This window comes from Ochlerotatus camptorhynchus, unplaced genomic scaffold (genome assembly GCF_037179485.1).
Source record: "Ochlerotatus camptorhynchus isolate MF236.1 unplaced genomic scaffold, CSIRO-AGI_Acam_v1.1 ptg000010l, whole genome shotgun sequence".
Lineage (NCBI taxonomy): Eukaryota > Metazoa > Arthropoda > Insecta > Diptera > Culicidae > Ochlerotatus > Ochlerotatus camptorhynchus.
In genome coordinates this window covers 3,372,031-3,384,491 of record NW_027040502.1, presented here as the reverse complement: position 1 = coordinate 3,384,491, position 12,461 = coordinate 3,372,031, and the positions used below count along the sequence as shown (strand labels likewise).

Sequence of the window (12,461 nt, the reverse complement as noted above, 5' to 3'; positions counted from 1 at the left end):
GCAGTAGTGCCCTAGAAGCTATTAATTCAGGTTTAGGATAGTTATAGGTTCAATTTAATTTAATTATACTCACTAGATTAGGTAATGTAATGTAAGTATAAACTATTATTTAATATTAATCCCTTTTATGGAAAACTCTACATAATTTAGTATTAAGCACAAATCGTATACCGCACGGCCTTTTAGATTTACTTGGCTATATGGCCATTGTTTTTAGTTATCTGACACTTACCCCAACCGATGGTATACCTACACGCTATTTCAAAACAACCCAAATTTGGGTAGAATCCACCCAGAACGGTCAAAACTGAACCTACCCAAAAATGGGTAATGAAGTGACAAGTTGACAAAAGAAGAACATCGACATGAATCCGATCGACGTTGTTCATTTGTCAACTTGTCACATCAAACACAGTTTACCCATTTTTTGGTAGGTTCAGTTTTGACCGTTCTGGGTGGATTCTACCCAAATGGAAACTGATTCTCCGAAAGTGTATGGCTAACGTCACATTACGAGTTTGCTTCAAAATCAAATTTTGTACAAGTGTTAAGTGTTATTGGGTGTATGTTCAAGTTCTCGAAACTTATTTTAAAATTTATGTTATTTATCTAAAGAACATGGAACTGCCATGAGGTTCTTTGTTCTTTCCTGAAATTCTAGAAACCTCTCGAACCGTTTTGCAGTTCTTCTGAATCTTGTAGTACTGCCAAGAATTTAAATAAACTGTCCTAAAAATGTCTAAGATTCCGTGAAGTTCACTGAACTTATGTGAAGAACTCATTATTGTGGCCAGGGTCCACTGGCATGGAGGGAAGAGTTGGCGATCAAACGTCGTCAAAATAGATAAGCGGATTAAGAGTGGATTCCAAGCCGGAGATAACTGTGTAGCTTTGATACATTCTGTTGCAGAGCTTCTCGGGTCGGTTAATCCGGGGCACGTTCATCGCTTTACGGACGGATCGCGGTCGCGGGCTGGAGTTAGACTCGGAGTGGCAGAACCGAACACTGCAACGAGTCAAAGTCTACCGGAGGAGTCTTCCGTTTTTTCCGCTGAAGCCGCAACTATTCTAGACGCAGCCATAACTCCGGAAGATCAACCGATCCTCGTGTTAACTGACTCACACAGCGACATCCAAGCGCTGGAAGCCGAAGCCCCGAGCCACCCCTGGATACAAGTCATTACACGGTACGCCCCACCTTTAACCGTCTTTAGTGGATCCAGCACACTGCGGTTTTCCAGGAAACGAGGCTGCAGACATACTGGCGGGATCTGGTGCATCCTGTCCCCACTACACCAGGAACGTACCCAGATAGACGTCAGGCGTTGGATTGTGAATTCTATTATGGAAGCCTGGCAGCAGGAATGGTTCCAGTCGCGGACCACATTCCTGAGAAAGATCAAGGAAACCGTACGCTCCTGGCTGAACAGCCAAAAGTATAAGGACCAGTGGATCATCTCAAGACTCCGGACTGGCCATGCGAGGATTTCCTGTAATTTCCGCAAGGTTGGTTTAATTTGCGCCTCGGTGGAACACGTGCTGTGTGTCTGCCCGGAGTTCCAGAAGCTACGTGAACAACATGGACTCCCGGAGAACGTCAGTAATCTGCTTGGTTACGACCCCTCGACGTTGGCTGCACTGATCGCCTTTCTGAAGGACGCCCACTTGTATGATCAAATCTAGCCCCCCGTCGGTGGCTGCACTGATCGTGTTTTCCTCACCTTTCTGTTTTTTCTGCCGTTCGGGTTTCTCCGCCGGACCGGGCACTGTCTCCTACGGTGTAGCTCTACCTTGTTCGCGCACCCAGTCCTCACCACAGCCCGATGTAATCCTCACTTTACATTAAGTTTTTAAAATGTTGTCTGTTTCATTCGTTGGGTAATCAGAGCTAGTTATACCTATACGTCACGTTAATTAATGTCAAATTGAAACCTATTTTTTTATAAGGCAGGATCTAGCCTGACCATCTGCTGTATAACGTGATGACCTAGCTTACGGCTAAAAATCACGGTAATAAAGAAAAAAATCATAATTGTTCTTAGCAGCTCTGAAAGTATATGAATACATGGGAATTTCCCTGGAAAATTGGAAAATTCTTAAAATTTACGCTATTTTTCAGAAAATCATGAAACTTTCCTTGAGTTCTCGAAAATTTTTGGAGCGCACGAAACTTTTTAGACATGTTTCCGAATTTCTTCAATGTTCATGAAGTTTGTAGAATTTTCGGATCTTGCCTAAAGTTCCATGGATATCAAATTTTTTATTTATTTTTTGTCTCTGGACTTCTACGAAGCTTTTCATTTTTTTTTTAATGCATTTACTTCCCTAAAATTTCTGAAACTTTTTGAGGTTCCCTTAATTCTTCTGGAATCAAAACCAAATTATTTATATACAAATAGATCTAAGATTTCCAACGAAGTTCTCATATCGATCACCAGTACTCGCCTTCTTGAGGGTGTCCTGTGTACTTGAGACCTGGCCTTCATAAGACTCCCTTCTGTGTCGCAAAATAAAATAAAACCCAAAGATTTTCACAGTTCTCGAGATTTTCCTGAAGCTCATGGAACTACCCTTAAATTATCGACACTATTTCGTAGCTGTTTCAAATGATCTATCTAGACTTTCATGATGTTATTAAAACTGACCAAAAGATTTCAGAATTTATTTAAAGTTCTCTAGACTGTACTGAATTTCCGCTATTTCACTAAAGATCATTGAATTGCCATCAATTTCCCATAATTTTACCTAAAGTTTCGTAAAATTCAGAAACGCTCGCGGAACTTTACCTAAAATCACTATTTTTCCCTGAACTTCTCTGGACATCCCTGAAGTTTTCTATGCTTTTCTGGAATTCCCTAAATATTCATAATTCCTTGACGCTTATGAAGTTCTCATGGAATTCAACACCCAAAATACTAGAATAGTGCAAGAATTGATCGTTGCCAAAAGCACATTTGCTGCGTGACTACAATGCTATTCAAGTTGATTCATTAGTGAAGGCTTTTAACTCGGTTGATTGGAGTTCTTTTTATCACGTTGATGGCTCCAACCTGCAGTTAGAATTTTTTAACAATGTTTTGACGGATCTCCATAACACTTTCGTTCCAATCCGAACTACTATTAGTAATAAAAAGGATAATCCTTGGTTCAATTCTAGCATATGTAGGGCCATCGTTAATCGTGACTTATTATACAAAGAATGGAAATTAAGTAACAACGTGGTTGATCATCATGAGTTTAAAAGAGCACGAAACCACGTAAATAAGATGATACGCACAGCAAAACAAAATTATTTTACTTCTCGTCTTGATCCGAAGGTTTCTCCTAAGGAATTGTGGAAAAATCTCAGGGCACTTGGATTCGGTCAAACAAATGAACAATCATCGAACAGCTTTACGGCTGATGAAATAAACCGTAACTTTATCATGCTACCAATGAAATTCTTAAAAGCTATTTGACCTCTATTAATTGAACCTATAACACACTTATTTAACAAGCGTATTTCCAGATGCTTGGAAGAAATCAAAAATTATACCAATTAAGAAAAAGGCTAATTTGAACACGTTAGAAAACTTGCGACCTATTAGCATCCTTTGCGAACAAAAGTATTTGAAAAAATTGTTAAGATGAACATTTGCGATCACTTCAATAGACACAATCTTCTGAATCAATTTCAGTCAGGTTATCGTTCGAAACATAGTACTAAAACAGCTATGCTCTAAATAATTGATGATATAGGTCTAGTAGTAGACAAGGGTCGCCTGGTTGTTCTAATACTATTAGATTTTTCTAAAGCGTTTGATACTGTGTCGCATAAAATTTTATGTCAAAAACTCAGATTAAATTTTGGTTTTTCCGATCATTCTGCAAACTTGATTAATTCTTATTTAAGTATGCGAAGACAGGCTTTATTTAATAATTTAATATTTATTTCCATAACATCTGGGGTTCCCCAGGGTTCTATTCTGGGGCCAATCTTATTCTTAATGTACATTAATGATCTCCCTGAAGTAATAAAGAATTGTAAATTTCATCTGTTTGCCGATGATGCTCAGGTATACTTTGACTGTGCAAGTAATTCTGTTGCTGAAATTTCTCAGAAAATTAATGAAGACTTGAAGAGGATCCTAGATTGGTCTGTAAAGAATATACAAACGCAATTTTTATTACAAATAGTTCTTTTCAAAATATATTAAAACCTTCATTGCTTTTAGACAATGAAACAATTGAATACGTCGATAATGCTACTAGCTTTGGTATCTGTATTCAATACAATTTTGGATGAGATAAATATGTGGAAAAATTTATGCTTGTTTACGTTCACTTCACATAAAATCATCATTTCTTAGAACTGATGTTAAAATTAAACTTTTCAAAAGCCTCCTTCTTCCTTATTTTTTGGCATGTGATTTTCTCCTCGATGATGTATCTGCTGGTACGTTCAATAAACTTAAGGTGGCTCTTAATTCATGTGTTCGATATGTTTTTAAATTAAGTAGATATTCTAGAGTTTCTCACCTGCAACATCGTCTAATAGGATGCCCTTTGGTAAACTTTGACAAGCTACGCTGTAGTTTATTTTTGCATAGTCTGTCGAGAACAAAACAACCCGAATATCTATACAGAAAATTGCAAACTTCACAAAGCAATCGGTCCATTAAACATATTTTGCCAAGACATCGCACTTCAAAGTACGGGAACTCATTTTTCGTGCGAGGTGTAGTTCACTGGAATTCTTTACCCAATAGTCTAACTAATGTAAATTCGTTAACAGCATTTAAGAGAGGATGTATTGAGCATTTAAGCTGAGTAGTAAATGTAGTTCAGTTTGTGTTACGTATCAATTATTTTTTTGTTTTGTAATATACTTGTGGCGCTTGTTATACTTTGATATAATCGATGTAACAGAAGAAAGACAAAAGTCTTAAGTTACAAAATATAAGTCAATAAATGAAATGAAAATGAAATGAAATTCTGATAATAACAAAATTAGTGTTACAAGCGTACACACATCGCTATCATTTTTATAGTTAATCATAGGCCTACATCCTATTCACACTGTTCATATAACGAGCACGGCATAGTGTGAGTGACACTTGTTAGTGGCGTATTTTTTCCGTCGATCTTGCTTTCCGTTCTGCCCTCAATCATGTGTCTCACACTTAGTTTTGCGCTTATTGTGAAACACATCCATTTCATGTGTGAATCTTATGCTATGAATCATGCCTGAACACTATGGATTTGAATTGTGACACACTTGGATTCTATGTGCCTCATTTGGTGATATCAATAGCTTTGCACATCATACTTCAATATTCTACACTATTTTACTTTATTGACTTCTACTTTACCGACTCTAAAAATGAATCGACAAATATATAAACAAAACTTCCAGAGGCCAGCGCTTTCACATATCTTTTTAATGGGTCTGATTTGGGATTCGATGATGAACTGTAGGGGTGTGCTGCTGCCGGAGTCTTCGTTCGATCTCACTGTGCCTCGGTTGTTCTCATATATGAGGCGGGTTGATATGATAAAGTCACAACTCTTGTTTTCGATGTTTTCCTTTCTGAGCAAGCAATTCACATCGTATTGAAATGCAAAACACATTTGTTTTGAACAGTAGTGTGATTCAATGTGCAATACACTTGAATAGATAGTGAAAGATTTTCAACATTTCAAAGTTTGAAACACTATGAATTAACGTGTTTAACACATTGAATCAAGGTGAAATACATTTAAAGTAAATGTGGTTGTGCATTTAAAACATCAAGTGTTTAAACACTTCGATCAAACGTGTGGAATTTTTTTAGAGTGAGTACCAATGCTACTGATGCCAGGGAGGTAGCTCATACACCTGGACCCAACCACCTATCAACCCATCAACTCATGGACCGAGGATCAACGGCTTTACTTCCCTTCCGAAGGAAGGCGTGATCAGAGATGTTTATGCCTCAGAAAATAACGACGGCGCCGACTGGGATTGAACCCAGGGTGCCTTCCATTCATTTTGACTAAAAAAATGTTTTATGAAATTATGGAATAATAAGATATTATGATGATATTTTGTATATGTAAGTTATAAGAAAAGATTGTAAAGTTTGTGTTTCACACATCAAACCTGCAAATTTAGCTTTGACAGAGTCACAATGAACGTTTTTCTGATAGCCTCTTCGCGAAGAGTGAAGAGCGAAGAGTGGGTGAGATAAATTACAAAATCGCTCATTGCGACTCTCATGTAGCAAAATTGGCAGGTATTTTGTGTCAAACACAAACTTAACAATCTTTTCTTGTTATTTACATAATCAAAATATTTTCATAATATCTTATTATTCCATAATTTCTTAAAACATTTTTTAAGTCAAAATGAATGGAAGGCACCCTGATTGAACCCAGGCCTTTTGAGGAGATCGGCAATCACGCTTGCCACTACACCACTGGTACCAATCGCGTATTTTTGTCGTCCATATTTTGTAAACAGAACATGAAGCAATATAAAGTTTACAGAATTTTCCATTAATTTGCTGAATTTTCCTGAAGTATACAGAATTTGACTGGAGCTATTAAAAAAATTGTTTTTTGTTTCAAAACTTTTCAAAACTTTTCAAAAGATTGTTTTTAAAAATTCGCAGTATTATTTTTTTGTTCCGTAAATTATAAAGAATTTATTCGAGTTTTGAAAAGTTCTACAATAAGTTGTCGAATAAGTTGTGATGAGCCCGAAGAGGTTTTGGGAACTCCATCGAAGTTTCAAAATTTGTCGAAACTCTGTTGAAATTCTGGAAACACATTTTAAGTCCTTGTTGCTCCAATTACAAAGGTTTTTAAAAGTTTAAGAATTTTTCCTAAATTTATTGAAACCTTCCTAAAGCTCTAGTAGGAACTAACCTGGATTTTTTTTCTTCTTATAGTCACATTAACGCTCTTGGGTCATTCGTGACTTGTCTGGGGTGAGATTTGAACTCGTGACTTTGGCGTGAGAAGTATGTATGCTAACCACTACGCTGTTATCCCCCTCTACCCTGGAATTATGGGAAGAACTTTTCGGAAGATCACGGACGAAGTTTTCTAGAGTTCATGGATAAACTTGCCAGAACTTCAAAAAATTTAATCTTTGAAGTATTGGGAAGAAGTTCCCTGGAGCTCGGAGATGAACTTCTCTCAAGTTCTGAGACGAATTTTCCTAAAGTTCTGGTAAGAAAATCCTTAAAATCTTGGAAAGAATTTTCTAAAGTTTTGTGAGGAACTTTTCTGAAGATCTGCGATGACGTTTCTCTAGCAGCACACTAGATGCAAAATGGTTGAGGCAACTTGTATGTGACTTATTTTAGTGCTCCTTGGGTTTCTGAACTTCTGAGAAGGATTTCCTTAAAGTTTTGAGAAGAAATTCCCTCAAGCTCTGGGATGCACTTTCCTCAAGTTCTGGGATGAGCTTCCCTAGAAAGGAACTAAAGTCGTGGGAAAATTTTCCTTACGGTCTAGGAAGTACTTTCTTACAGTTCTCCGAAGAATTTCTTTAAAGTTCTGGGAATAACTTATTCTCAGGTTCCCTGAACTTGTAGGAAAAACTTTTCTGAGCTTATGGGAAGAAGATCCCTAAAGTACTGAGAAGAACATCCCTTAAGTTCAGGGAAGAAATTGCATAATGTTCATGGAAGAAGTTCCTTGAAGTTTTGAGAAAAACTTCCCTCAATTTCTGGGAAGATTTTACTGGAGTTCCGAGAAAAACTTTTCTGAAGTCCTAGAAAGAACTTCCCTATAAACCTGGGTGGCACTTCACTAAAGTTCTTAGATGAACTTCCCTGAAGGTTTCGGAAGATTTTTTTAAGTTCTCGATACTCGAACAACGCACATCACTCGATACATCGTCGCCTTGACCAACCGCGTCAGTTTATCTGGAACTCCGTACTTGTACAGAATCTGCCATAGCTGATCTCGATCGATTGTGTCGTATGCGGATTTGAAATCGATGAACAAATGATGTGTGGGCACGTGGTATTCGCGGCATTTCTGCAGAACCTGCCGAATTGCGAAAATTTGGGCTGAAAGTCTCCTTAATAGATAAAAAAAAAACTTGTCGCTCTTTTTGTAGATTATGCATACGACGCCTTCCATCTACTCCTCCGGTAATAGTTCTTCCTCCCAAATCTTGATCACAGTGTTCACTCGGCTGTCGACAGAACCAGACCACTCTCAATGTGTGTCACGCGATCGTCTGTATACTCGGCAGCAACCATTGTGTGGTCCTCCTCATTATCCTTCATCAGCAGTTCTTTTCGTCGATGCGTCGTCGACTTTGGAAAGCAACCGTTTCGTGATCAATGTGTGAGTGCTGACCACGTTTTGCGTCCATTGCTGCAATGGAAGCACTCTGCCCCCCCGTTGGCGATACTGCCATACAATGAAACCACTGGAAGCGGCTCCCGTTTTGATGGTGCAGACTTTTTGGATAGCGGAAGATTAAGTGTTTATTGTGTTGTATCTTTTGACTATAGTTTTAAGATGTATTGTATAGTGAACAAGAATCTTCGGCTCTGTAAAGTTAATTCGGTTGAGCCTTATCCAATAAATTAATAAACAAAAAAAAAAGCTTGATCATTACCCAGTGCCGTGATCGAGCCAGTGCTTCACCACCGTATTTTAATAGCTTACTTGGTAGTTGATCTACACCAGTTGCTTTGTTGTTCATCAGCCGACCGATCTCCTTCTCAACTTCTTGAAGATCAGGGGCCGGTAGCCTGTCGTCTTCTGCGTGTGCTCCAAGGTCTGTTGCCGTGCCACCTTCGTTTTCTGCTGCATCTCCATTGAGGTGCTCGTCATAGTACTGCTTCCACCTCTCAATCATCTCACACTCGTTCGTGAGAAGGTTATCGGCCTACTATTTTGCTTCTCGTAGATTTACGTGTGCCGGATACGCGGTACAGATTTTCCGCCTCGCGATCTCGATCTTCCTGCTGACGCTTCTTCCTTCGAAAAACCGAGTTTTGTCTGTTCCTCGCTTGTCTGTATCGATCCACATTCCATCTCGGGCAGTGTTGCAGCATTCTCGCCCGTGCTGCATTCTTCTCCTCTACTAACAGTTTGCATTCGCCGTCAAACCAGTCATTTCTTCGGTCCGGGATCGCAGTACCTAGTGTCCATGGCGGAACGGATGTCCCTCCAGCCATCTTCAAAGGTAGCTGCGCCAAGCTGCTCTTCCGTGGGTAGTGCAGCATCCAGCTGCTGCACGTAGTCCTGGGCAACTCCGGCGTCCCGTAATTGCTCAATGTTGGGTCGCGGCGTTCTACTTCGACGGGTGTTATGCACTGCAACAAAGTAGTGATCCAAATATATCTAGATGGAGCTGGAACTAGGGCGTAACAGATTTTGTAAACAATTACTTCTCTCGATGATTTCTCAAAAGTCTTAGCTCTCCCTGGAAAATAGACATCACCATCAAGTAGGGGAAGACTTCCCCTACTCGATGGATATGTTGGTTTGTGTAGGCGTGCCTTAAATTCCTTGAAATCAACGTGAGAAATCATTGTTTACAAAGGCTGTTACGCCCTAATTCCAGCTCTATCTAGATACGTTCGCACTGCGGTACGTGTGGACGTTGATAATGTCGGAGAAGAATTACCCGTCGATTAGAACGTAATCGATTTGGATTTCTGTGTGTTGGAGTAGCAATGCCCTTTTTAAATACTAATCCTGAAACAGAACTGGTTGTGCCATTAGCGCTACCTGGTGGTTCGGTCGGCTGGTGGCTATCTTGGAGTGTAGGATTGCGTGTTCTGGTGTCTGAAGGTCTATACAATAGACAATTTAAGTGGAAGTGATTGCATCAAAATCAGTGATACATCTGGAGTCAATGCAGGAGAGCAGTACGTCTGTGTTGATTTCCAGTTGGTAAAAATACCGAACAAGGAAACTGTGATTCTGTGTGCAGGAATATTTATTTCAAAGAGTGTATGTTTTACATTTCACGATACTGGCTTTGCAAATTGTAGCCCTAGTTGTTTTGTTCCTCCGGTTTTTCACAAAGTCACAAAAACGCAGCACATGAGCGTAAATGGTTGAAATCTATTCAAGAGAAATAATTAGCATAGTTTGCACCAACCTAAATAGCCCATAATTCCATTCCCATTTATCCTAATCAGAGCCCACCCGCTGGGCTGCTCCGTTGCTACGTTGGTTGTGCAATGAATTAATTATTCAGTGATTATCCCATCAATCCTGGACAAGCACATGAAACCGAACTTTCTCGACGCTTGGCGATAGTAAAACCGAGTGAAAAAATAGGTGGGAAAATGGCAAAAATTCAGCTTCTTTACACCGCTCATCCCCAGTTCAGTGGTGGTGGTGGTGTTTAAAGCTCTGGTACCTTAATTAGGTTTGTTTTCGAGCGTTTATCCCATCCTGCAGGATTATCCATCTTGGAGGCTTCCTTATCCCGAACAGTGCATGCCCAGCTCCGGTGGTAGCGGGTTCGAAGCTCGATCCGGGCAAGAGATCTTTCGGGTTGGATAATTTTTCGACTTCCATCAGCTCTGAATAAACAGCTGTGAAAGTGCCTTAATGGTGGTAAGCTCCAAGCTCGGTATTATCCTCGAATCAAATCACGATCAAGAATGTACGGCTGCTTTGACGTCGTCATCAAAGTTAATCTACACGACACTTAGCAAAAATTTGGCAGAGCATCCAAACAGGGTCGGTATTAAAAGTTAATCCGAGCTGGAGCTTAACCACCAGAAGAGCATTTAGTTGAGTAGCAGAGGATCCCTCGTCCCATCAATCGTTCACAATGAGAAAGTTTTTCATATTTAGAAAAAGACATTTCGGAACGTTCCGCCGTCGTCTTTCGGTGTCTAATTAGGTTTGAAATCGAAGCTATTATTCCTCGGTTTGAATTTTCGGTTTGGTAAATATATCCTACCGAAAATTTATACCGACCCCTTTCAAAGAGTTCCGTGATGGGAAATTCCCAGGAAGTGAAGGCAGTAGGAATGCAAAAGGAAACTCATTGAAAATAAATTAATTCTACTCAAGTGGCGTTTCCCTTGTGCGAACAAATGGAAGGTGGAAGGGGTTCCGGTAACGATCGATTAGAGCGCAATTGAATCACAATTTTCCCCTCTTCCAGGTCAAGTTTCTAAAGGAAAAACACGTTTGCACAATGATAGTGAAATGACCTAGAACGGAAGAGGAAGGGACTGAAAGAAAAACGGGAACTCTAATTGCTTTCGGTATGTTTTAAGTCGGTAGTGCCTGACCTTTTTCGAGAGCACCGGTTGTGATTCCCATCGATATCTATTTGATTCTGAGTGCATGGATTTAAGGTTCTTCTCACCATCGGAAAAATATTTCTGCTTCTTCTTTTAATATTCTTCTACCTTCCGAAAACTTCAAACATGTATTTTGTAAACGTAAGACCACAATTTCCTTTGCATAATATGTTCACTTTATATGCTTAGTCCCCTTTGGATCCCAACACTTTTTCAAACAGTTATATTGTTCATGATTGCTTGCAATTTAGAAAAATCGCGGATCTCTAGGTTTGCATTCAGGAATTGATTATTTTTCCGGTGATTCCGAACATCCAGAGTACCGTTTTCTGCCCACCCGGTAGCAGAATCGATATGGTGATGGCAGATTTCCAATCGGTTCGCTGCCTGTCCCATTCGAACGTAGATAGTCATATCTTTCAAATAGTAGCCCAATCTTAAAATTTGGGATCCAAACTGCCGAGAACAAGTCATGTCAACATGAATCGACACGCATTTAGCTTTAGACTCTTCCGAGTTTTTTTTTTCCGTTTCGGCTATTCCAAATGAAAGTAGATAGCCATACCTTTCGAAGGGTAGCTAAATCAAAACGATTTATCATCTCATTGTTGATGACCAGCCATGTCAACCATGAATCGACTCGCTGTTTGCAGCCTTGGTACTTGAGGATGTTTTGATGGCTTGTGGTTCTGTCAGTTAACTATACAGGTATACCTCGATATAACGTAACTGTCACTTTTGACTTCCATCGTCAATATCTCGCTAATAACAATTGAATCATACACATTAATATAACCAATAAATAGAAGATTATCTTATCTGTCCGATGGTGTGATGCTTTGCATGTTTGAATGATCGATTGTGAGAAATCGGCGATGAAAGTCAAGAGTGACAGTTACGTTATATCGAGGTATACCTGTATCAACAAACTTGTTATCACATTCTGATGTCTTAAGTGCACAGTTGCACCTAAATGTAGGCAATTTCTTTCAAAATCACTGGTAATTTCGCGAAAAAACCTGGATTTCTTGATATTTGAAACAATCTACCGCAACTTATTAAGTAATTCGAATTCATTGACAATTAGTTTAGTAAAACATGATACTTGAATGGTAATGACATCAATCTTTGCAGTCCTATGTTCGCTTGTTTGGATGTTGATATTGTATGCTACTTAACGTCAGCTCTTCAAGCGGC

At 39.3% G+C, this 12,461-nt stretch overlaps 2 protein-coding genes across 2 annotated transcripts in view; one reads left to right on the top strand and one right to left on the bottom strand.

Moving 5' to 3' along the window:
- The window catches only part of TkR86C (Tachykinin-like receptor at 86C), a 471,986-nt gene that overhangs the window by 40,419 nt on the left and 419,106 nt on the right, over positions 1–12,461 (bottom strand). The gene's annotated exons all lie outside the window — the stretch shown is intronic.
- LOC135699120 (uncharacterized) overlaps positions 1,345–12,461 on the top strand; it is a 30,026-nt gene continuing 18,909 nt past the window's right edge. Inside the window, exon 1 of the mRNA XM_065219335.1 lies at positions 1,345–1,667. Within this exon, the coding sequence (XP_065075407.1) occupies positions 1,345–1,667 (323 nt within the window). The remainder of the gene's footprint in view (positions 1,668–12,461) is intronic.